At 41.8% G+C, this 26928-nt stretch overlaps 1 protein-coding gene and 1 long non-coding RNA gene across 2 annotated transcripts in view; one reads left to right on the plus strand and one right to left on the minus strand.

The window, feature by feature from the left end:
* Nucleotides 1-288: 288 nt before the first annotated feature.
* LOC123381734 lies at nucleotides 289-4257 on the minus strand. The gene is made up of 2 exons (XR_006589088.1): nucleotides 1009-4257; nucleotides 289-638 (listed from the first exon to the last, which is right to left on the minus strand). It is a non-coding gene; the product is annotated as an uncharacterized LOC123381734 (long non-coding RNA).
* Nucleotides 4258-4949: 692 nt separating this feature from the next.
* Nucleotides 4950-26928, plus strand: part of SH3GL2 (SH3 domain containing GRB2 like 2, endophilin A1) — a 218375-nt gene continuing 196396 nt past the window's right edge. Inside the window, exon 1 of the mRNA XM_023242339.2 lies at nucleotides 4950-5111. Within this exon, the coding sequence (XP_023098107.1) occupies nucleotides 5067-5111 (45 nt within the window). The 5' untranslated portion in view covers nucleotides 4950-5066. The remainder of the gene's footprint in view (nucleotides 5112-26928) is intronic.

Consider the following 26928-nt stretch of genomic DNA (forward strand, 5'->3'; position numbering starts at 1 on the left):
GAAAAAAAAAAATAAGCCAGTGGTAAAGATGCCCTAACAATTTACAGTTAATTAAAGTTGTTTTCATTTCAGGAGTGGGCATTGCTATCTCAGAGTCCAGTTGCTTGGCATTTACCAGCATTTAGCTGCCAATTCCCAGGGGCTTGGGAGGTTCCGGCCCTGGCAGCCTGACACATACTGTCAAATAAACAAAAGTTTGATTTGTAAATCAGAATGTCAGTGTCTTACAGGGAAAGCTGACACTTAAGGACTATATTCCTTGTCACACAATCTGCCCACTCTCTTGTCTGAGAAGGAAGCCTAATGCACAGCTTAGCAGGACTTATGGTTTAATTGCTATGTTTGAGTTGCTAGATCTGAACAAGAAATGGGAATGGGATTAGAATGTTATTGTAGGGGTTGGGAGCGTGGAGGGGATAGGTCACTTAGAGTTTGTTGACTGCAAGTAACAGAGAGTCATAGTGGCTCAATTAGCAAAGGGGCATTTATGGGACGGTCATTAGGGACTCTCAGAATTCACAGGAACCTGGAGGTACAGGCTTGGATACAGCAGGGGAGCAGCAACGATAACCTCTGGACGGTGTGCACAGTTGGAGGGAAGGTTAGCCAGTTCCAGGCTTCCTGGCCCTCTGCTGGATCTAGTTTAAAAAAATTCATCAGGCTTTTAAAATTTCAATTTGCCCATATCTAGTGGGTGGTTATACTATTTGCTAAGAGTTGTGAAAATAAAGATAAGACCCTGTATTCAAAGACTAAAGGATCTTATATATCAATAGCTGCAACACACATTAGATCAAGTTCGTGCAGAGGTGCGCCATCAGGGCTTTGGGACTCCCCCAGCGAAGAGAGGACATGCGGTCAGAAGGTTGGGGAAAACCTCAAAGGAAAGGCACTGGAGATGGGCATTGGAGCTGGCAGGATTTTTCTAGAGGAGTTGGAAGCATTTCCAACTGGGATACAAATAATAAGAGGGGCCCCGGATGTAGGAGCTGGATGTGAGCCACCCACCTGGTTAAGTCCCCTCCTCCTTTTCCTGAGACTGGGTTACCAGGGTTCAGCCAAATGAAGAAGTGTTCGCAGGGGGAAGTGTCTGCAGTGCTTTGAATGGAAGAGGACTAGGCGGGGGAGAAAAAGAAGGGGGATGAATGGGGGGAAGACCTATGCATTCCATGTTGAAGAGACAAAAAAGTGTGCTTCTCTGTACATCCGTTGTACGGTGGGTATAGGTGACGAACCTGGAAGCAAGGAAAGGATGGTGTCTCCCTTGATTTCCCATCTCTAGGAAAGGGCTTGTTAGTCCCATCCATGCTGAGTGGGGGCTCAATGCTACTGGCAGCATCTGAAGGCCCCAAATCTTATGTTAAGAGCAATTCACACCAGGACAACCGTCTGGGTCCCGCACAATTTGTGATTTAATGCAGGGCTGTTGGTGAGGGCTCTTGAGCATCAGACCCAATGTAGCAAGGATATAGCATCAGTGACAGTGATAAATTGTTCCACTTTTAATTCCCATCTGTATGTATTAACACTGACTGGAGGCTTCTGCCCTGAATTAAGGCTAGAGGCTGGAGTAGAAGAAGTTAACGATGAGGGAGTCACTCCCTTTCATTGCTTCTGTTTTCTCATCTGTAAAATAAAATGTCAGGGTTTAATGCCTTTGTTTTGCTATGTTTCTTGCACTCAGTGAGCTTCCACATAAATTCAGGAACAGTTTGCCCTTGAGTGGGCCAGAGGAAAGGGATCCAGGGCTGAAGGGCAGAAAGATGAGAGCTTCCGCTTATCCCCTGCCACCTTGGAACGAGGGGCCCTCTGAAAGGTGCCAGGGATGCAGCAGCTCTGTGCAAACTAGAGGTCCGGTATTTGCCAGAAGCTTTGGCATAATGTAGGGAGAAGTAGTGCATGAATGATGTGATGGAATTATTGCTGACCATGAATTTCCTGTCCAATTAGTGAGGTGCTGCTGTGTGGGGGTTTCATTTAATTGGACCTCTCCTGAGCCATCTAGGTTTATTTACCATTTTACATCGATTTGATCTCAGGGGAGGAGAGGGCAGCATGTTGAATTACAACAACCTTTTATGAAACAAAGTTCTTCCTCATTGACCTTTGATTCCCCTTCCCCTGCATTATGCCTCTGCATTTCTCTGTGAAGCCTGTGCCGCAGCTTCTTTGCAACCAAAGAGGGCACTCATGTTTGACATTTTCCAATGTCTGGTGCATTCATGCCTCTGCATTCAGGTCACAGAAAATGTCTAAAAGGGCTTTCTGAATTACTGGTCTGGAAGCTCCTTGGGGTTCAAGATGCAGTTGGGATGTATCTTGGCATCTCACCCTACCATCCCCCCATACCTCCTACCCTGTTGCCTGCTAGAAGGGGGACCTCAACAAACCTCTTTGAAAGGTAACATCTCAAAGGTCTTTATAGGTATGCACGGTGGCTTCGATAGAAATAGTGGATTCACATGAGACCCAGGGGATACTTGGCAGAATTGACCATGCTTCCGATTTCTGCCAAGGTAGTTCCTTTGAAATATAGGTGCTCAAAGTTGGTAGATGAAGAACCAGGGAAAGAGAGAGACTTGTTTTCATTTAATTTGTGTTTCCGGCGAGTGTTTGAAGTCCTGAGGAGATTCATCAGGTCCTCATTTCACACCTGTCACGGTTAAAGACCAGAGCTCATGGACCCCAGGTCCTTTGTTCTTTGGAGATTAGTTGCTCTCTCTCTCTTAACAGCTTCACTAAGGCCCATCCTTCTTTGCAAATGTTCTATGTTCAGATCTGGGAGCAGGCAGGTAAAATAAACCATAGAATACTTTTTCTGTGATGAGAAATCATTTAAAAACTTGAGAGAAGAGAGAAAAAAGTTAATTCCTAGTCTCCCTACTCTAGCCCCCTGGTTTTCAACGTGTGGCCACCAGAGCAGAGCATCACCTGGGAACTTGTTAGAAATGGGCCCCACTCTTGGGCCCCAGCCAGAACTAGTGAATGGAAAACTGGGAATGTGGGAATTTTTTGCTTTAAAGTCTTCTAGGGGATTCTGATGCATGCTAAAGTTTGAAAACTGCTCCACCAGCCCAACCATTATTAGCATTTTATGCATTCTTTTCATGAGCGCGTGCGTGTGTGTGTGTGTGTGTGTGTGTGCACGTGTGCAGGCTTCACTAAACTGTTAGAGTACAAAAGCAGTCATTGTAACACTAGCCCCCAAAGCTCTCTTATCTAAAGCCCCACCTCCATTTGCAGTAAGTACAAACTATTGTGGAATTTCCTAATGTCAAGAATCTGGGAATCCCCAAGGTGGGCCTTAGAGGTGTGAGTCATTGTGCTACATCATGGTGCCTCAGTCAAGTCTTGTTAAAGGTTGTACTGAACTTTGGTGGATTAGTAGCCCCACCTATTTCTTGGCAGGACTGTTGTTTTTCCCTGTCTGATTCCTGAGACACAGATTGTCCCTTGCCCTGACATTCCATTACAATTTCCTAGAGATCACCAGAGCTTACTCTGCACCCTCTTTAGCTGGTAAGAAATCTGCAGGTTACGAGGCCAGGGTATGTGTGGTCAGTGTGTGGAGCCACCATCCCCTATGATCGTGAGGTCTGGGGATCGAGTCTGCTCATTGCTTCAGCGAGACTGCAAAAAAGAGAATATACGTACCCAAACTTCAGTGAGGCTTTTTGTAGGAATGAAACGGGCAACTTACTTCACACACCTTTGATGACAAAAAATAAAATACACATGGGCCAGGGAGTCTATGTTAGTAGGTAGCAGAGGTCATGGAGGCAACAAAAGAAATTCCTAGAACTCCTTTGCTGCCACGTATTTCCTTATTCATCCACTTACCTTGCCTTCTGTCGCTCTGCCTTCTCTTCCTTACAAATTTGGTCCCCATGTGGGGACAGTGTTCAAGTTCTTTTCTATGGGCTTCTCAGTCCAAGACAAATCAGGGTAAATGGCTAATCACCAGAAGACAGAAACCATGGTAGTGCTGCTGTGCTACAAATTAACCTAATTCCATCAGTATTTGGCTTTAGCCCAGCCATACATACTTTGTTATGTATGTAATATTTGCAGTTTAGTATTATGCTTTTTCATGTGTAATGCTCAGATTGAAAATCCTAAAACCACTATCATAAGTGAATACCAAATTCACATTTGGACTTTTCTGTCTATAATCACAGGATTAAAATGCTATTACTGGAGTAATAGTCCATTTCAATTCTATTTACCTGACCAGCTTTAAGGCTTTAAATGTTTTTTCCTTCTCCTTCTTCAAGCGTTATCAGACAAAAAAAAAAAAAAAAAAAAAAAAAAAAAAAAAAAAAAAAAAAAAAAAAAGAAAGAAAGAAAAAAAGAAAGAAAAAAGAAAAAAAAAAAAAAAAGAAAAATCGTTTTGTTGGCTTTCCGCAACGTTTTGGAGGCTTAAGGGATATTGGAGTATTGAAACCAGGAACCAGGGCAGAGAAATGTGTTCTGTGACCAACCAAGTGGGCGCAAGGCAGAGAAGGAGCAATGACTTATTAATTACCCCAGATAGAACACCTCCTTTCCAGGAGGCAGAGAGGCTCAAAGGGCAGATGGGCCAGCTTCAGGCAGCGCCGCTGCGGCTACCTGGAAGCCCAGCAAGTCACCTGAGTCGCGCCCGTGCCTGGGCTGCCAAGCTGCAGCCACTGGTCCGCAGTGTGCGGGGCCACGAACCCCACTCCCGCGTTGGGAGAACGCCCTCGGCCCTTTAAGCACGCAGCCGGCTCGCGGCTGTCCTGGAGCCGGATCTCCGCGGTAGACGCACAGGTAGCGCGGGTCGCAGCACCTGCCCCGCCAGCCCCGCGCCCGGGGCGGGGCTTCCCGCTTTCCCTTTAAGAGGCCGCATCACCCGCCCCTGACGTCAGGGTGTCTCTCCGCACGAGCCCGCGTCCCGCGCCGCTCCGCGCCCCCGCGCCCACAGCCCCGGCGGCGGCACGACGAGCGGCCGCCCGGCGAGCGCGCCGCCCCGCTCGGCCCTCCGGTCCCGCTCCGCCGCCGTCCCTTTCCGCACCAGCACCGCAGCCGCCCGCGCGTCCTCCCGCACCATGTCGGTAGCCGGGCTCAAGAAGCAATTCCACAAAGCCACTCAGGTAAGGCGCGTGACAGGTGCGCCCGGGGTGGTCCCGGACGGAGCCGCGAGGGGCGCGCTCGGCGCCTGCAGCCAGCGGGGAGCGCGGGGACCCCGGCCTGTGCCCAGCCCGCCCCGGCCGCCCTCCGCATCGCCCGCCCAGCCCGCCGCGGCAGCGGCCCGGGGCGTCCCGGGGCTGGGAGCCCGCCCTCCGTCTTACAGCCCCGGCTCGGTGTGGCGCTGCGGGCGTCCGCGAGTCTCCGGCGTCCCGCCTCGTCGCCCCGCGCGCCGCCCCCGCACCGCCCCGCGCCGGAGCGTCTGGGAGGGGACCGCGGCTGCACCGTCGCCCGGGCGTGCAGGTGCCCCTGCGGCGCGGCGGGAGATTATGTAAAGTCGTCTCTTACCCGGTGACCTTGCGGTGTTGGTGCCCCCAGCTGTCCCGGGAAGTGCTGGCACGAGCGGTGGCCCGCACCGGGGGTGACTGCGGTGATGTCCGCGGTCTGTGCTCCAACACTGTGCTTTCTTAATCTCTCCTTCCATGTTGTCCCCAGGCGCCAGAGCAATAGGAGGATGAGGCTTCCTTCAGGGAAGCTCATGCATTAACTTTTCCCTGGAGAACTCGGTGGTGAAACTCCTTTGAGGCCGAGGCTTGACCAGCAGTTTGTGTCTTTAAACATTTCCCATGGGTTTTGTAGCCTTAACATAACCAAATCATCGTATATGTCTAAGTATTATTTTCAGTGAAGCTTTTACATCTTGAATGTGACCGTATTTCTCTGTGGGGTTAATGAGCTGTGATTACAACTTATTTAATTCAGATTCTAATACTTTAAGTCTCCTTGGGCTCTGTTGAAGAATTTTACATAGGGAAAGATAGGTGAATACTTATAATGTGACCTATTTCTTATGTAATGAGGGTGGTTACTTTTTTTTTTTTTTTTTATCCTTCTGAAACAGTTCTAGTTTAAGGGATTTTTAGCTAAGGATTTTGTTGGTTTCTTCAAATGTTTCTCATAATTTAGCCCTAAATATTTTTTTATAGATTAGCCTTGATTAATACTGAGCTTTCTCAATAATTTCTCAGAAGTAGTGAGGTTTTTCCTAGGCTACCACAGTAACAATCCTATTTTAAACCACATCCAAAAGAGGTGAGGGTTGTGGTTTACAGAATCTTGGTTAAGGTAGGGGGACAGATGCAGCACGACGTTCCTCTCCTGTACGTCCACATGCTATGTCTATCACTATCCGCTGCCTTTGTAGAATCAGTTTTTTCAATTTAAATTTTCTTAATGTTTATTTATTTTTGAGAGAGAGTCAGAGCAGGAGCGGGGGAGGGGCAGAGAGAGGGTGACACAGAATCCCAAGCAGGCTCCAGGCTCTGAGCTGTTAGCCCAGAGCCCAGTGAGGGACTTGAACTCACAAACAGGGAGATCATGACCTGAGTTGCAGTGAGACACTTAACTGACTGAGCCACCCAGGCACCCTGCCTTTTTAGAGTCAGTTTTATCTGTCAGTTTGGAAAATTGAGAAAACTAAGATGATTTCAGTACAAATACCCATTAATGTTATTGTTTTTGCTTTTCACATTGGATCTTTGAGTCATCTCTGACAGAATGTAAATATATTTATTGGTGTAATATGGAGGGCTTCTAATAACTTCATACTTCAGGTTCCTTCAGGTTTACAGACCAGCACAGGTGCTACCATAAATTCTTAGGCAGGACTTCTTTGAAGTCACTAACCTTTTTAATTTCAGGTATTTGTTACTTCTGTAAAGCAGACCTCAGCACTGGATTTACCAACACCACGTCCCTCCTTCACTTTGATTCTGAGGACTTCTGCTGCAAATCTTGGAGCCTTAAAAGGCAGTTAGGCTAAGGCTTGACCCCCACCTCTGCTGTTAGTGATCTTGAGCAAGTTATTTAACATTTGAATGTGTCTTTGCTAAATGGGGTTAAGTATCCACTTCCTAGAATTGATGGGAGTGCAGATGAGTTTTTAGAACACACATAATAAGTGTTCAATAAATGCTGTTAACATTAAAGATAATTTCAGCAGTGTAAGATTCTGTCCTTTGTATTAGTAATAATGACACTTGAGGAAATGACGGAAGCTAGACTTTTTGGTTTTGTTACCTTAACAAAAAAATGATCAGATTGCTTCATTTCAGCCAAATCCTGAAGTTATATGTAACACGGAAGTTCAGAATAAAAAACTAGAATTGTATGATGTGAAAGAACTTCTTAGATTGTTGGAGGAGGTTTGCTTGTGACAAGAGTAGTATTCATCACACCTGATTCAGATGCAGAGTCACTGAGTGTTTTTTTTTTTTACTGAAAAGCCTTTCATTTTAGAGGTGAGACAACACACGATATCTTATCCATAACTTAATGGAGCACAGTCCTAGCCCCTGGCAAAGGTTATTCTTCATGTGTACGTGTGTATATTTGAAGGGTGTGTAAAGCCAGTGGTAGTGTTTGCGTGTGACAAAGATACTAGGGGAAATAGCCACGTCCTACTTTTTAAGCCATTTTTCCATACCCAGCTCCGTGAACCTGATCTTATCTACAAAGTAAGCTTTACACCTAGAATTATTGCCTTTCGAGAATAGATATGCTAGATTATATGGCCAATGTTCCCTTTTTTTTTTTTTTTAAATGTTTGCTTATTTTTGAGAGAGACAGAGTGTGAGTGGGAGAGGGGCAAGAGAGAGAGGGAGACACAGAATCCAAAGCAGGCTCCAGGTTCTGAGCTGTCAGCACAGAGCCCAGTGGGCCTGAACTGGGGCTACAACTCAGGAAGGGCATGATCAGGACTTGAGCCGAAGTTAGACACAGCTGACTGAGCCACCCAGGCACCCATGTGTGGCCAGTATTCTTAAGTGGAGGGCCCCTCTTCAGGCAAACGTTTCTCTTGTTTCTGTGAAATTGAGTTTTTTGCTTTTTCAGTGCAGGATATTTGTGTTAATAAAGCAGTACGCCTTTGAAGTTTGCCCACTGATTTGAAATCTCTGAATAGAAGTGTCAAGGCTGTTCTCTTGATTTAGAACTGATTATTTCTACCTTGTTGCCTACAGTTATTTTTAATATCTCTGAAATTTGGAGGTGAAACAATGCTTTTGCTAAAGACAATTTAATAAGTGGGAAAGACTTTCAGGTTGAGAATATATTAACAGCAAAAATTGATCATATTTTTACTTTAATATGCTTTATTACTTTATTGCTTTGTAGATATAATTTATGATACAATTAGAAAAAATAAGGTACTCCTTTTTGTTACTGTAAAAGAGGGCAAATGAACATGTATTCTACTTTTAGTGAGTTTTACTCATTGAGATTTCATTTCAGCAAGATTAATGTCAATTTTTTTCACTTGTTGGTTTAAACTGGCAGCATATACTTAATTTTTTTTTTCTTACTTTATCAAGCATTTGTTGTGGATGTACCTTTGTGGAAACAGGTGTAAGTTTGTTACAGAGTAAAATTTATTAGGTCATTGTATTTGTTTTGGCATTTGTGCAGAACTAAGTATCAAACTGAGTGTCTTAAACAACAGAAATTTATTGTCACACACTTCTGGAGTCTTGATGAAGGGGACAGTGAGGACATACTCCTCTGAAGGCCTTAGGCAAGAGTCTGTTCAGGCCTCTTTCCCAGACTCTAGTAGTTTGTGGGCAATCTTTGGCTTTTCTTGGTTTGTTTGCACATCACCCTGATTTCTGTCTTCATGTTAGCATGGTTTTCTTCCTATCTGTGTCCAAATCTCCCCTTTCTCTAAGGACACCAGTCATATTGAATTAGAGACCCACCCTACAACAGTATGACCTCATTTTAGCTTAAGTAGTTACATCTGCAGTGACTGTATTTCTGAAATAAGGTCACATTCTGAGGTACTGGGGATTAGGATTTCAACATAAGTTTTTGGAGGGGGCACATAACCCATAACAGCTATTATTTGTGTGACAGGATTCACCACAGTGTTCTCCTAAATATTGCATTTGATTTAGCATTAAGAAGACAATTAAGTCTATAAATAACACCTTTATATTGCATTGAATGAGATATGCTTTCTTCTTTTCAATAAATTTGGTTAGGATATATACCTACTATAGACTACATCTTTTTTTTTAAATGATAGAAACTAATATTTGGTTAGGCTGTATGTTATGATATAATCTGGTGCATGATTATTGTCCCACTCAGATTCATCAGCTGGAAAATTTTAATTACATTGGTATTTTATGCCTTTCCATTTAACTAATTTCTTCATGCTTTCATCATATTTAAAGTGCTGTATTTTACATAGATGTTTTGCTTGGGAGAATGTTGCATAAATCTGTTTTATGCATTTATTGATTTGGTGAGACTTCAAACTTGTTAAGGTATTTAATGAAATATATAATTAGTTGTAACTTTGAGTGAGGTTCTCAGTTCCTTAAATGCTTGCTTTAAAGCAGTAAAATCTCTGCTGCCTTCAAAATCTCGAGTATAACTTTTTTGTTCACATAGGGTTTCTATACATGCACTCTTTGTCAGGTTCTTACCTGGGGTCAATAAGAGGCTGGAAGGACTATATATTTTCTAAAATTATATGCCACATTTTATGTGCATTTTTCTGAGGGAGAGGTTTTTAGCCTATCATAAACTTTTCATTAGCTTTTTTTTTTTTTTAAAGTAGGCTTCATGCTCAGTGCAGAGCCCAACATGGGGCCCAACATGAGGGCTTGAACTCAAGACCCTGAGATCAAGTCCTGAGCTGAGATCAAGAGTTCCATGCTTAACAGACCGAGCCACTCATCATCAGCTTTTTTTTTTTATCATCAGCTTTTTTTTTTTATGTTTATTTTTGAGAGAGAGAGGAGGTGGGGGAGGGCCGTGAGGGTGGACAGAGGATCTAAAGTGGGCTCTGTGCTGACAGCAGAAAGCCCAATGCAGGGTGTGAACTCAGAACCATGAGATCATGACCTTAGATGAAGCTGATTGCTTAGCTGACTGAGCTGCTCAGGTGCCCCTTATCATCAGCTTCTTAGAGGAATTCCTAATCCCAATCCTGTTCCCTTCCCCCAAAGTAAAAATGCATTATAACAAATTGATCATGTCATCAGGAGAGAATGGGGTGGTTCTTACAATAACAATCACTTGCATCAATTTATTGATGGGCTTTAGAATATCTGCTCAAAATGAAACCATCTCTAAACTACTTGTAGGGGCAATCAAATATAAAAAGCCTTTCCAAAGGTGTCAGAATTGAATGAGATAATGTCTGTGAGAGTGCCACGCTTGCATAATAAGATAACTGGAACCATGCAAAAAATAAAAAAAAAAACAGTAGGTTGTCAATGAGCTCTGACTTACTGATACACTTGGCAAATGGACCTGTGGAGGAGTTTGAAATGAAAGTGGCTGCTGAAAATAATTTCCCTTGAGACTGAGAGTCTCTTTGATCAAGTGTTTTGTTGTTGTTGAAACAGTGACATTTTTTTGCAAGGTTTTCCCCCCACAGTGATTCTTTAATGTTTTAAATTGAGTTTATATGAACTTTGGTTTCTGTCTATTTGGAAAATTTTGAAGTGTGTATCTCCCAAATTAACTATAAATACCCTTGAAAATGCATCAAGACTTGGTGGGGGGAAATGGTGACTGTTTTGAGGAGAAATGTCATTGCGGGAGAGAGAGACTTAATATTGGGGCATGATGCCGGTAGCGGGGAGGGCTTCAGCTTGCAGAGCAGAGTCCATTCTGCCAAGCCCCTTGTGCTGCTCAGATTCCCAGGCCTTCATGCAACCCTAGGGCTTTCGTTAGAGTGGGCAGCTTGAGGAAGTGAGAGGGGAGGACAAGAATCATTCAAATAAGGAGAATTGGAGGAGGCAGACTTTAAGAACAGCTCCAGGGTTTAAAGTGGTGTGGCTTTCCCTCACGAGTTAAGGCCAGATGGGCAGGATTCTATCTCGAGGGTAAGAAATCAGAGGATTTTCTTGACTTCTCTTTTTTTCCCCTTTCTGTTCATTTGATCATTTATACCTTTGTTATGTTCTGTGTGATGATGATGAGTTGAGTGTGGCACCAAGAGGGGACCCAGGAGAGGCTCAGGAAGACAAAGTTTATTAAACTCACAGGTTTGAGGGAGACAGAGACAATGCACACTGAAGGGGCCACATATGAGCAGGGCCAGGGGAGTGGGCTCAGCCAAGCAGGTGGTAGCTAAGAGAGAGTACAAAGACCAGTGGGTAAGGGTCTTTATTAGGGTCAGGGTGGAGAAGACAAGAAAAGGCAGAGGGTATTTCCTTGGTGCATTTGAATTTACTAGGTCATAGTCAGGGGCAGGCTGAGAAATGTAGTTGTGGTGGGGACCACCTTATCACATTTGCATTTGGACCATTTGGACCACCTTATCACATTATTTGCATTTGGTTACCTGGATGGGTTGCTCGAGCTCGTTGTATGTGAGGATGTTAAGGCGGCAGGAAACAAAATTTTACAATACAACTTTTCTCAGTTTTTTTTTTTTTTTTGGTTTAGATTTTCTTTATTGCCCTGATCCTTTTGGAGTCCAGATGTTTAAAAGTGATTTATGTGGTCTATAATAGATAATAAAGATTAAGAAGAGAGCTACAGCTATACCTATTGTAATGTCATGATTGTAAGACCCTGTAAATGTTTTTGTAGAATATCGATAAAATATTTTCAAATGACACTAAATCATCGACTGAGTCTCATGCTTTGTGAAGTAAATTTACTGTTTATGAATATTTTACATTTAATGCAACTTCTGAATATGATGTTCTAGTTGGTTTGCTCTCACTCCCCTCTGCCCAGCCCCAGGTCAGATTCTATATGGTATGGATGACTGTGGAAAAGCTTCCTATAATTTGTGAGAACCAGCAAGCTCCTCGGAGGCTTGCTTAGATGCTCGGGTCTCTGAAGGCAGGATTTTGTGGCCTCTTCCGAATAATGGTATCTGAAAGATACAGAAGTGTCTTTGTTATAATTCAAACTGAACTTTCTCCATAGATCTTAATTGGAGCAGTTCCATAGTGCTAAGAAATATCTCAGTATCAAAGTACAATGCTTGTTAGGCACACGTGACCAGTCTGCCTATGCTTTTTCATGTTCAGGAAATACTGTCCTCCGTGACCACTCCCATTTGGAGAAAGAAAGAATGGGAGCCGTGGCAATTACTGTCCATGCAATGATACCACATTCTGGGTAAGCTTTGTGAGGTCCCAACCCCTATAGAGAGGAAGTTCTGTGGTTTTACCCTGGTTCTGCAATCAGGGAAGAATTCTTTTGTTCTTTCTGCTGTTTGGCCAAAATCTAAAGAGAGTGACAGGGAGCGTGGCCTCTTCAGGAGCTGTATAGCTTCTTTCGTTGGCTTCCTGTTTATTTAATATTTGTTTTTTGTTTTTTTGTTTTTTACAGTTAGAAGCTTTTTTTTTCTTTAAAAAAGTTTGAGAGAGAGTGTGCATGTGCACATGTGAGTAGGGGGAGGGGAGAGGGAGAATCCCAAGCAGGCTCATGACTGTCTGCACAAAGCTCCACGTGGGACTTGATCCTACAAACCATGAGATCATGGCCTGAGCTGAAATCAAGAGTCCCATGATTAACCATTGGACTGAGCTACTCAGGCACCCTTGCAGTTACTGGCTTTTAACTATTCATGGCTCATGGCTGATTTGGACAACAAAATTCCTTCAGAAACTTAGGAGATTTCCCATTTGCTAGTTACTGAAGTGGAATCTTTTTGGATTCCATTGATCCAATGGATGTTTTTTATACCTAATTTTCAACCAGTAGGTTTGGTTGTGTTCACCTGAACTTTGTAAGAGAGCCTCATGCTTTGATTTAACCAAGAAGTCTTAATCGATGTTTACTACTCATAGCTCTTTTCATTCTTACTTCCTATTATTTGCCTCAGGGATCCAGGATCACTGGGGGTTCTTACATCTTTAACACATGGTTTTCCTTTTTTTTTCTTTAATTTTTTTTTAACGTTTATTTATTTTTTTTAAATTTTTTTTTCAACGTTTTATTTATTTTTTTGGAACAGAGAGAGACAGAGCATGAACGGGGGAGGGGCAGAGAGAGAGGGAGACACAGAATTGGAAACAGGCTCCAGGCTCTGAGCCATCAGCCCAGAGCCCGACGCGGGGCTCGAACTCCCGGACCGCGAGATCGTGACCTGGCTGAAGTCGGACGCCTAACCGACTGCGCCACCGGCGCCCCACGTTTATTTATTTTTGAGACAGAGACAGAGCATGAATGGGGGAGGGTCAGAGAGAGGGAGACACAGAATCTGAAACAGGCTCCAGGCTCTGAGCCGTCAGCACAGAGCCCGACGCGGAGCTCAAACTCACAGACCGCGAGATCATGACCTGAGCCGAAGTCGGCCGCTCAACCGACTGAGCCACCCAGGCGCCCCGACACATGGTTTTCAAGATTGCCAAAGGGAAGAGTATGTTGGAACAGGCATGGGAGATTTCTGTGGGCCAGGCCTGGAAGAAGAATGTGGTAGGCAGGATGCTAAGGCTCTAAGTGACCCTCCTTCTCATATTGCCCCCTCTTCTTTGAGTGTGAGTCAACCTGTCACTATGAAAAGTTGTTCCTCCTGAAAGTCCTACTCTATATGGGAAAGGGGAGATTGTATGTTTGGGGTTAATCTAATCATACAAACCCATTTAAAAGCAGAGCATTTTCTCTGGTTGGTAGTGAAAGGGGAAGTCAGAAAGACTGGAAGCATGAGAAGGACCGGACTTGTTGCTGTTATAGATGGAGGGGCCACGTGAGAGGGAATGTACTCAGCTCTAGGAGTAGAGAGCAGTTTTTAGATGGTAGCCAGCAAGGAAACAGGGACATCAGACCCACAGTTTTAAAGAGCAGGACTTTGCCAACAACCTGAATGGAAGGGAATTCTTCCCCAGAGTCTGCAGATAGGAGCCTGGTCTAGCTGTCATCTTGATTTTGACCTTGTGAGACTGAGTGGAGAACCCAGTGTAGCTGGCCCAGACTTTCAGCCTGTAGAACTGTGAGCTAATAAATGGGTATAGTTTTTAAGTTGCTAAGTTTATAATTTGTTAAGCAACAACAGAAAGTTCATAGAAAAAATAGTCCCTTCTTTTTATGTTCAGTTGGCTGGAACTTATAACATAGCCAAACTGTGGAATACCTAAGTGCAAGGGAAGAAGGGGGGAGGCTGGAAAGTGTAGTCAAGCAGTGTACCCAGAGTATAGAAGTGAGTGGCGGTAAAAAGCTAGAAGTCTTTGCTGTCTGTTGTGCCTATAATACATTCATTTATATGTGTGCTTCTGAGTGTGTGTGTGTGTGTGTTTGTAAATATATACATACATACACAATTTGTTGAATCAACTTTTCTTATAAGGCTCAATGTTCTCTATATATTTTTAAATACATTTTATATTTTACAGATGTTTCCCCCTATAATGTGTAGGTTTTTTGACATTTAGATATTTTTTCCTAGTGAAACACATGTTTCCTTTTGTGGTTCCTGATCAGTTGTAAAAGGCGAGGCTGTTAACTACTTTCTGAGGAATCTTAGCTTGGTAGGCTGCTAGTACAGTGACCGCTTCATTGACCTTGGAATGGAGAGACTGTAGAACATTGAGGAGCCTTTTGAATTCTAAGTCTCTATCAAAGCATCAGGGATTTTTACTAGTGAGAGCAAAGTGGTTGACTGTTCCCCCTGCATCTGTTCCTATGTTTGTGCAAGGCCTGTGCCAACACAGACATACTGAAATGCCCTTATTTAGTGTGGGCACATCAAACAGCTCCATGGTAATTTGAAGTTGTTCATTAAGTTACTGAGGACTTCAGGTGCACGTGGCACGTTTCGTGTTGTTTGTCTGTGTTATGTTAGTTTCATGCTCTTTGACATGATTTGCAGATCCATAGCCCTGAATGATTTTCTAATTGCAGCTGGTGGACAGTGCCAGACATTTGTTGGAAAGGATGAGGTCCGACACCTGAGATGTCCTATATGGGTGTGGTGTCAGTTGGGCAGCTTGGCTGAGGAGAGAATAGTCAGGCGTGGTCCATGTCAGAGGGCTGAAGTAACCGGATGGTGAAGCATCCAGTTGGAATTGATTACAGAGCAGGTACAGCTTTCACCCTAATGTTCAGTAAGCATTCAATAAGCATTTACTGCTTACTGAAGTGACCCTGGTGTGCTTCTTTAGGTTGAGTGAATGTTGCATATGGTGTGTTGCTGGACATATTTATATTATTTATTATATTGCTTAAGTGGCTACTTCTAGGCAAGACCTACAAACCCAAACCCTTTGCTGGTTGTGGCTAGTGGCTATCCTCCATCATGTTGTAGACTGACTAATGGAAGTACTTTCTGGAAATGTTCCTCATTAATACCACCATCAAGATTTTACTCATGGAAGGTGATAATCCTATTATCTATAGATTAGGTTCTGCTTCTTATGTTCAACCTTGCACCTCAGTTGTGTCTCTTTTCCCCTTTAAATTAAGTTTAACAAACAATTGTTTGCCATTAAGCCCTTTCCTGTTCATGTCATCTACTCTCTATGCATCTTGGGTTCCTTTGAAACTCACAAATCCAAAATTTCCATTTTTCACTTTTTTTAGTCATTACCTTCACCATAAACCCAGTCCATATTTTTCAGAAAGATACTTGCAGTGCTTATCATTTATATCTTCTCTAAATTTCTTCATGTAGATGTGGAAGCCTCCTTTTTCCTAGCTCCAACAGAAGCTGGGGAAGCTTGTCCTTATTTGTAAAATTTAAGTCACAAAATACTCGAACAATGTGGATGTATTTTATTCATTTCTTTACAAGCTCTTTGAGCTTTCTGTATCTCAGATGTACACATTTAAAGACTTTTGACTCATTTTTACCATAAACCTTAAATTAAGGGTGTATCTTAACCAGAAAGCTTATCATACAATCTCTCCATGAGTGCATTTGTCTGAATTTGATGATTATGACTCGGCTTTTTTGAGGCAATGAATTTTGCTGATATCATGTGATATGTGTTGGTTTGCCTTTTATAACATCTAAATTCTTGGTGTCTGATGTCATTGTGTCTGCTAGTTGCCATGAAAGAGTAAAGTGAATTTAGGCAGTCAACTTCAGTAGGCTCCATATAGTTATGGTGGAGTAATTTGTCACCCAGATTTGTTACTGAGTTTTATCCTCATGAGCTTTTAGGCATCTGTGTCATCTCTACGTTACTGACTCAACTTTAAAATGAATCATTGTGTTATTTTCATAAATGGAAAAGCCACTATCATTTTTCATAAATAAAAGTATAAGAATTATCATACAGAAATGTTTACTCTTGCTGGAGTAAATCTGTGAGCTTGAAGTTTATTCTGCTTTTGTTAAAAAAGGAGATTAACCTATAAGGTAAGCAGCACATATCCTAACAATAGTACACTGGGATGTTGTCCCTTACTAAATCAGAATGATTGAAAGAAGAATAAAGTCAATGTTCTCCTCATCGAGGGAATCAGTGTTATTAAGGTCACAAGTCTGTACCAACTGTATTCAAACATGCTCCCTCCCACAATTTGACCATTATATAAATGGCTGGCCATTTTTGGCATATCAAGGAATTTTCTGCCCATGACCGGGTATTTAATTATGTATCATAAAAGGGAAGGTCATTTGCTTAGGGCAGCACGGAGTCATGTGTTCTGTGCATAATGTTCAGAAGGGAGGCAGAGGTGTACTTTGAGAGAAGTTCTTGAAACCATTTTAGAAAATGGTGAAAGGCCGTGCATCATTAAGCTATGTAGAACATGGTTGTCAGGATCCCAGGCTTAGAGGCTCAGAAATTTCAGATCTCTGTATAGTTTTCCCATTCTGAGGACCGGTAAGACCTCAACCAAGTCACTAGTCACTTGATCGCTACTACCAGCAATTGCTAAGTTCTGCAGAGGCGGTAATATGGTCTTGGGCATGAGTTTAGGTTCTGATATTTTATGCTGGTCTTGTTCTCCTCTGATTCATTATCTAAGTGTAGCTCGAGTGATCTTTCTAAAGAACACATCTAATGTTGCTCCTCTGCTTAAAATTCTTTAGTGGCTCCTTTTGGCTCCTGGCATAAAGCCCTTATAAGGCCCATTAAGGATTTGGAGTGTGATCTGGCCCCTGTTTACCAATCCAGTCTCATTGTTCACAGCTCTTTCTGTGTGTGCTTTGCTTTTACAGCTTTATTCCACACAAACTTACTTGCCTTTGAGCCTTTGAACCATACTGACTCTTTGTAGAAATCTCCCTTCCCTTTTTTCCATTTTATGCTTGACTAATCACTACTCCTCTTGAAGGTCTCAGCTTGATATTTTCTCAGAGAGATTTATCTTTGCCTCATTTGATGTGGGTTAAATGCCCTTCCATGTGCAATGAAAATTGCCCATTACACTTCTTTTAAGTGTAGCACTTGGCCCATTGCACTGCAGGCTCCTATTCTTTGTTGGTATCCCCCAGGTTGGAAATAAAGAAGGGGACCTTGTGTTTTCTGTCCTTCATTGTGTCCCCAATGCCTGTCCCATAGTGAGCATTCAACTGATACTTGTTTTCTATGTATCCGTATTTATATATATTTAAAAGGAGTTATCTTATGTATATATTTTGAATCTGTTTATTTCTGCTTAAAAATACATGTATTTTCTTAAGATTTATTTAGTTATTTATTTATTTTTTATTCATTCTGAGAGCGAGAGAGCGCACACACACACACACAAGAGGGAGAGGGGCAGAGAGAGAAGGAAACACAGAATCTGAAGCAGGCTCCAGGCTCTGAGCTGTCAACACAGAGCTTAACGTGGGGCTTGAACCCACCAACCATGAGATCATGCATGGCCTGAACTGAAGTCAGATACTTAACCAACTGAGCCACCAAGGTGCCCCTGCATCACATATTTTTAAGAGTTAACTTAAAAGTTAAATTAAAACATGACCTCATAGAGCGCCTGAGTGGCTCAGTCAGTTAAGCGTCCAACTTCAGCTCAGGTCATGATCTCACGGTTTGTGAGTTTGAGTCCCGTGTCACCCTCTGTGCTGATAGCTCAGAGCCTGGAGGCTGCTTCGGATTCTGTGTCTCCCTCTCTCTCTCTCTGCCCCTTCCCTGCTTATGCTCTCTCTCTCTCTCTCTCTCCCCCAAAATAAATAAACATAAAAAAATTAAAAAAACAAACATGACCTCATAAAATTGTAGGTTTAAAATAAACTTTCCTAACTGCAAACATGGCTAACATGGCTAGGTACTATTTTAGCTCATTAACTACTTACATATAACAGCCCTAGAGGTTGCTACATTATTAGACCCATTTTAGAGATGAAGAAACTGAAGCTCAGAGAGGTTAAGTTGACCAAGGTCATGAAACTTCAGTGGCAGAGCCAGGATTTAATCCAGGCTAGCTGGTTTCAGAACCAGTAAATGCCAAGTTATTCTTAACTATGAGTCCTATTCCAGTCTTAAATGTCAAACTAAGAAATATCTAAAAGCTATGATTAAGCAGTGAGATAAAGATGAACACTTTAGTAGAAAAAAATAGAAAAAAATACGGAGGGGCGTCTGGGTGGCTCAGTCGGTTAAGCGTCTGACTTCGGCTCAGGTCACGATCTCATGGTTCATGGGTTCGAGCCCTGTGTTGGGCTCTGTGCTGACAGCTTGCTCAGAGCCTGGAGGCTGCTTTGGATTCTGTCTTCTCTATCTGCCCCTCCCCCACTCATACTCTGTCTCTCTCTGCCTCTCAAAAATAAATAAATGTAAAAAAAAAAAAAAAAAACAAAGAATATGGAAAGACAATGTATGAAATAACTACAAGTGACCAGGATACACATACAAAAATCATGGAAATCAAATAGCAACTTATGACATTTTTCATTGTTTATATTGGCATAGATTAAAAGGATAACTTTCCGAGTTATCCAGGGTGTAAGAATGTGTGTTCTCATTTGCTGGTGGGAGTGTAAACTGTTGTAACACTCTAGGTGATCAGTAGGTCTCTTCTTTGTAATTCTGTTTTCAGGAATCTATCCACAAAATAAATGTATAAGCTTGCAAAACTTGGTGCACAGTTGTTCAGTTTGGTAGTTACTGTAGTGAAAAATTGGAAGCAATGTAAAGGTCAAGTGATAGGAGATGGGGAAGTAAATCTTGGTATGTCTATATTACGGAGTATCTATAGCCATTTTATCCATGGGACCGTATTTATTGGTGTAGGGAAATGTTCATGATTACTGCTAAATGAAAGAAGCAGGCCACAAAACACAGTTGTAATAGGCCTAATATTGGAAAAGAAGGACTATAATAGTAGCTAAAATAAGCTGAGAACTTACATGCCAGGTAATATTGCTATAAGATTTGTTTCCACATTTCGTTCATGTTTTTAAGTTATATTTATCACTAAATTTTCTTTATATTCTATCATCTTGTTCTTACCTTCACTTCCTCAGGTTAAACGGGAAATATGAAAAAGAAGAAACTTTTTTTAATTAAAAAATTTTTAAATGTTTTATTTATTTTTGAGACAGAGAGCCTGAGCAGGGGAGGGGCAGAGAGAGAGGGGGACAGAGAATCCGAAGCAGGCTTCATGTTGACAGCAGAGAGCCTGATGAGGGGCTTGAATTCACAAACTGAGATCATGACCTGAGCCGAAGTTGGACACTTAACCAACTGAGCCACCCAGGTGCCCCAGAAAAAGAAGAATCTTTAAGAGATCAGTGAGATTGGGAGTAAACCCAGTTTCCAGCCAAGTTCTAGAGCTATAAGCCAATGTGTGTTTGCTCCATTAGACATTTAGCTTAAGAGTATTTGAATGCCTGTCTCGCTCTCCATAGAGCCCTGAATTAAATTGTGCTGCCCGGGTTTCTTCTGAATGCATGACTGCTTTTCCTATATCTCTAAGAAGTATAGGAACCTTGTAAGTGAGAATATTGCTAATGACTTCTGCTAGCATTTCTTTTAAATAAAGATTTATTTTCCCCCAGAGCCCTAGTCTTATCCTTAGGAAAGAGTGTGCCATGGCTTTGACTGTGTTTTGCATAGAGGAAGGAGGACAGCTAGGACATGTGTAGTGTAGAAGAATATTTCGGCAAGATGTTCTAAGTAATATGGCGCAAGATGTTCAGTCTCATCCTCCAGCCCTTATACTAGGAATCTCATGTCAGTTTTTAGCTTCTCAGCAAAAGACCTGTAGACAATGCCATCTCAGCAAAGAAGAATGAGGTGATACGGAGACACAATAAGAGGATAGGAGATATTCTAAGTGATACTCTTTGAACTTGGATGCAGAATTCTGTTAGTAGTCTCTGCTGGGCTTTTTTTTTTTTTGAGGACAGAAAATGTGAAGTTTAGGAAGCCATGAATGGAAAAGTATTACCTCCTTGTTTCCACCCCAAAATAGAACAGAATGGAAGGACCATGACCATGAAACAGTCTCAGTAATGAGATGGGCAGGTGACTTTGAGCTTCCTCCCAGAGAGGACATATCTGGCAAGATCAACAGGAGCACCGAGGGTGGCTGCTGGTTGGGCACAAGTGTGCCTTTATGGATGGTTTGGCTTTCTCTGGGACCTGGCACTCTTTAATGGCTTCAGTGAAAAGTGCTTCAAGCACTGAGACAAATAGTCTGTGAAGTCATTTCTGGAGCAAAGCTTGTTTTTCCAGTCTCTGCAAAATCTCTTCAAATTTCTGGAGGCAACATTAACTTGTAAGTTGAGAAACAGAGTTGAAGACTGTCTCAAGAAATTTGTCTTCTGGCCTAGTGATCTGATGGAAGTGTGTACTAAACCGATGCTTTTATTTTCTTCAAAACTTTAGGTTTTGGTCCTCATAATTGTTCATAGATTTCAACATTAATAAAAAACACTAATAACGATTTTTGAGTTAAGATGGATGTAATATAATGGAACTTCATTATACATTCTGCACTGTGTTCTTTGGTGCGCCTCTCTCTCTCTCTCTCTCTCTCTCTCTCTCTCTCTCTCTCTCTCTCTCTCTCTCTCAGTGTTCATTTATTTAGAGGAGGGGCAGAAAGGAAAGGAGACAGAATCCTAAGCAGGCTTCTCACTGTCATCACAGGCCTGATGTGGGGCTCAATCCTACGAACCCATGAGATCAGGACCTGAGCTGAAATCAGGAGTGGGATGCTCAACCATCTGAGCCACCCAGGCACTCCATAGCAGCTTCTCTTAAAAGTGGAAGAGTTTTGCAGGACACTTGTCTCATAATTGGGCATTACTGGTGGAAGGTGAGGTGTGAGTCTGATTTGTAAGTTTTTAAATGCAGGTTATTAAAATATGATTTAATAAGCTACTTAATAAATTATTTGTTTATGCAAGATAGATTCTTATTTGTATCAGTGCATAGTCTCCTCTGGTTCCTAAGTAGACTGTTGGAACCATAAAGTCCTGATTTTTAGAGCATCTTTGGGCTGGAAAAGGGTGTGTACCTATTTCTGTAGATTAAATGACTTGACTTTTGCTTACATCATAATTTTGAAGATACTCAACCATTGCCTTCTCCTTCATTTATTTGTGATTCTGACCCCAGCCTAGCATCTCTGAAAGTCATTGAAAACCACTGAAGTGTTTCCCAAAGCTAGTAATACATCTCACTGGGTTCCCACCACTTGAGATTCTGAATTAGATTTGAGAAGGCCCATACACATTATGAAACAAAACCAAACCAATAAAAAACCCCAAACAACTCCTCAGCTTTAGGAACTGCTATCTGGAGTCTTCTATTAAATAGTAGAACATGGGGGAGAGATTCATACCAAGACCATGTAAGTTGGAGAAATACTGTATCAAAGTAAGCATGTTTCTGCACTGCAGGATTTTCCAGAGGCTACCATAAAATGTTCAGAATTCTTGAAGCAGGGTATGGTTATGTAGTTTCCCAAACTTAATTGATTAATACATCCTGCCTAGCGGCCCCCACCCCATGACTTTTCTTTTTCCCTCTTCATCCATCTTAAAAAAAAAAAAAAAAAAAACTTAAAAAAAGATTTGCTACAAATTACTTGTACATCAGATAAATAATAGTTTTCCTTTAAAAGTTCTTAAAGTTTGATTTTGATATGTGTTTCTCTAAGTGGAGGCATCACTTCTATTTTGAAAGAAGTGTTAAGGTCTTTTCAATAATTTCTCCTGTCAAACTCTTTAAAAAATTAACTATAGTACATTGTTCATATATTAACGTATTGAGGTAATAATATATTAATATTAATGTTGTATATTACGTCCCCATGACCTATTTGTTTTATAACTGGGGAGTTTGTACCTTTTGGCTCCCTTTACCTGTTTTGCCCACCTCCCACCTCTGACAACTGCCAGTCTGTTCTGTGTATCTGTGGGCTTGGTTTTTTGGTTTTGTTTTAGATTCCACATGTAAGTGAATATAATATGGTATTTGTCTTTCTCTGACTTACTTCATTTAGGGTAATGCTCTCAGAGTCTGTCCATGTTGTTGCAAATGGCAAAATTTCATTCTTTTTTATGGCTGAATAATATTTGTGTGTGTGTATGCTACATTTTCTTTATCCATTTGTGGACACTTAGGTTATTTCCATACCTTGACTGTATTAAATAATGGTGCAATGAACATGGGGGTGCATATACCTTTTCGAGTTAGAGTTTTCGTGTTTTGTTTTGTTTTGTTTTGTTTTTTGTATGACTACCCAGAAGTAGAATTACTTAATTATGTGGTAGTTTTACTTTTTTGAGGAAACTCCATATTGTTTTCCACAGTGGCTGTACCAGTTTGCATTCCCACCAACAGAGCATGAGGGTTCCTTTTTCTCCACAGCCTTGCCAGCATTTATCTTGTCTTGTTTGATAATAGCCATTTTAACAATTGAGAGGTGATATCTCATTATGGTTTTAGTTTGCAGTTCCCTCATAATGTTGAACATCTTTTCATGTATCTGTTGGCCATCTGTATGTCTTCTTTGGAAAAATAATGATTTGACTCTTCAAGTAGTAACTACTTATATAATTGCTTCACTAAATTCATCTCAAACTGGAAACTCACTAACTTTTCCCTCTTTGTTGATGAATGTGGAGTGACACCTTAGCATTTTATAGTATGTATGTGCTTATTTTAGTGCCTTAACTTCTCTCTAGGGAGAAGGCATATTGATGCTGAACAACTTAACATGTGGAAAAACGGAGGCTGAGTAACTTGAGTGAAGTTTCTGCAGAAATGATGGAACTACGAGGCTCTTTGTGCCTAAGCTACTTCTAGAAGTGCCGGACACGCTCATGACAGCTGTGAGGGACAAGAAGGGGGAGAAGCAGTGCAAAAGCATAGTAGGGGTGTTAGACCGCATTCCCCAACTGCTGCAAGTAGCAACTGCTATGGATGGCCTGCCCCTGCCTAAAAAGCCATTTACAAATACAGAACCTCATTGCCACCTCACACTAGAAAGAACTGTAAGATACGCAATAGCAGGTTGTTCAGGAATGTTATGAGGATTGAGGAGTAACTATTTATTCAGAGGTTATTTTTTGGTAATCTTGTGGAGAAAAAAGCTTTATAATATATTATTTATTTACTTATTTTTTAAGAATTTTTTTTGAAGTTTATTTATTTTGAGAGAGAGTAAGTGTAAGCAGGGGGAAGGCAGAGAGAGAGGGAGAGAGAGAATCAGAAGCAGGCTCCTTGCACTGTCAGCATGGAGCCCTGTGGGGGTGGGGGGGGTCAGTCTCACAAACTGTGAGATCATGACCTGAGCTGAAAGCTGAAATCAAGAGTCTGCAGCTTAACTGACTGAGCCACTCAGGTGCCCCTACTTATTTATTTTTTAAAGAGTAATTAACAGCGATGCTATTGAGTTACAAATAGGTCAATGCAAAGGCCTTCAGCCATTGTGCCTTGTGGTTTTGATATGTCCCCTGGATGAGTGAGATTGCTCAGAACTGGGCCTCCTCTGTGGGGAGTAGACTTTATTCCAGTTTACACTTTCATTTTTGATTTTGTAGGTTCCCTGATGATAGTGACTTACTCTATACTGTACAGTCTCACATTTTATATTGAGGTTATTAGTTGTGTAGAATTTTCTGAGGCCAAATCTATCCTTCTGAAATGTTGGCACTTGTCATGTCCATTGAAATGCTGTGGGAGTTGCTCAGACAGTCTCTGGCTCACCACCACCACCACCACTACCCATCTTAGTCCAACTTCTGACCATCTGTGTCTCCCAGCAGTCCCTCCTGCCTCCATTGAGATCACATTTTAGCCAGAGTGATCTTTTCAGAACCTGAATATGCCCTTGCTGCTTCTGTGTATTGGGACTTTTCAGTGGCTTTTAGTTGCAAAGACCAAGGTCCTAGATAGTGAGCTGCAAGGGCCTACCTGATCTGGCCCTTGCCTCTCCACCCTGGTGTAGTGCCAGCTTTGCCCTCACACTGTGCTCTGGTCATCCATCTGTCTTACAAACAGTAGGCGTTACATCAGTTACCTGCCTGGCTCTGTGCTAAGTTCTGAGAGTATAGAGGTGAAGAAAATCCTCATTCCCTGCCCTCATAGAACTGGCAGTGTAGTGCAGGAGGTAGACCAATAATCGTGCAAATATGTAATTAGACACTGTCACCAGTGCAACAAAGAAATAATGGGGTTATGTCTGACACTGTGCTGTGGAGACAGACCATATCCTCTTCAGCATATAGAAAGGTTAAGTGTTGTTTATTAGGTACAATCTGGGAAGTTCTTACCAGCAGAGATCATTCCAGATGTGAGAAAAGTACTGTTATTTGCACATTAAAAAGAGCATTTGATGGCTTTTCAGACGCTTGCATGTTTTATTTCAGAGAGGATAGTCTTGAAGATAAAGAATTCCTTCTTGTGTTTTACTGAAGCTAGGATCTTGGAACATCTGCTGGAATAGTTTCTGTTGAACGAAAAGATTGTGTGATAGGATTATCATCTTTTTTTTCTTTTATCAAAGACCATATCTCTGGCCTTTTCAAAGTGGGTGGTCATGGAGTGTCTCTCTGAGGATGTGAATTTAAACTGAGAAGTTGAAAGAACAAACTGACGTTTATGACTTTGTCAGCTCGGGGCACAGCATGCAGCAGCCTGCTCATCAGAGGCAGATGTGGGGTTCTGCGCTCAGCCCCTTGTGGCCAGATGGAATGCCCACCCTCCTGGTACCCTGGGGCTAGTTCACTCCTGCTCTTCCTTAGCCTTTAATTCACATGTTGCTTTTTGGAAGCCCCTACTCTGATCTGCTAGATTGGATGAGGTTCCCCTTAATCTGTTTTCTGTGGTTTGTTTTTGTGCATTAATTTTGCGGCCACTTGAATAAATGTCTCTCTCCTTCACTGGTCTTTAAATTCCTGAAGGCAAGGATCAACTTTCTCATTGCTGACTTTTGGGGATGATGATAAGGATAAGTAAGATGTATATAGCGTGTAGCATTAGCTTAACCCCATAAAAATCCTGTGGTGTAGGTACTGTTATACCCATTTTACTGACTAGGAAGCTAAGACACTGAGAGGGTAAGTGCCTTATCCAAAGTTATGCAGCCATTACTTAAGGGTGGAGGCAGAATTTGACAGCAGCAGCCCATCCTTAGAATGCTGGAATAGATTTTATTTATTTATTTATTTACTTATTTATTTATTTATTTATTTTTATTTTTTTTTCAACGTTTATCTATTTTTGGGACAGAGAGAGACAGAGCATGAACGGGGAAGGGTCAGAGAGAGAGGGAGACATAGAATCGGAAACAGGCTGCAGGCTCTGAGCCATCAGCCTAGAGCCTGACGCGGGGCTTGAACTCACGGACCGCGAGATCGTGACCTGGCTGAAGTCGGACGCTTAACCGACTGCGCCACCCAGGCGCCCCTGCTGGAATAGATTTTAAATACGTCCCTTAGTAATTCACTTATTCAGCCAATAGAATAGAAGATCTAATAAATAATACAGGCATGTTGTGGTAATTTGGTGTATGATTAAAGGCAACATTTCAATCGGTGGAAAAAAGACGGGATTATTCAGCAAAGGATGGATAGTTATTTATCCATTTTTAAAATAAAATGAAACAATCCTTTTATCACACTTTATACCCAAATAAATTTCAGATGGTTGGAAACGGATAAAGGTGAAAGAATGTAAAGTAGTAAGAGGAAAATCTGGAAGGTGGAAAAACCCTTTCTGAACATGATAGATAAGGCGCACAGACTGCAGCATAAAGTGGGTGATTTTTGCTACATAAAAGTGAAGAACTGAGTAGCAAAAGCATTCTAAATATGATTGAAATGACTAACGGGATTATGATAGGCAGTGCACAACTGAAACATAAGAGACGAAATCCAGCTTTGGCCATGTGTGGTGCCAGGGATTATTCTCATGTCCTGCAGATTCTTCCTTTCTGGAAGGCAGTTAAGCAATGTGTGTCAAGATAAAGATTCACTTTGATTAAGGCACTTGTAGTTTATCGCAAGTAGGAAAATTAGATACCTGTGTAAAGACATATGTTCAAAATTCATCACTGTGTTAATGGTGGTGAAATACTGGTGCAATCGTGGAATGGAGTTCTATGTGGCTATTACCAAGGATGGAATCTACATCTGTTCACATGGACCCCTTGCCTTGATCTCCTTGGGGGTGTGTGTAGCATGGACCTGTATGTGAAATTGTGGACACGACCTGTTTCTGAACATGAGGCTGGATGAGGTTTGGAACAAGATTCACAATGTTATTATCTCTAGATGTGGGTTTTTGAAAGCTTTCTTTTTCTTAAAGTTTTTGGATGTTGTTTCTTTAAAAAAATACAGACCGTGAGCATATATTTTTTGACAATAAGAAAACTCAGGATATGAGAATAGATATCTAAGACTGT

The sequence above is a fragment of the Felis catus genome, chromosome D4, assembly GCF_018350175.1.
Source record: "Felis catus isolate Fca126 chromosome D4, F.catus_Fca126_mat1.0, whole genome shotgun sequence".
Classification (NCBI taxonomy): domain Eukaryota; kingdom Metazoa; phylum Chordata; class Mammalia; order Carnivora; family Felidae; genus Felis; species Felis catus.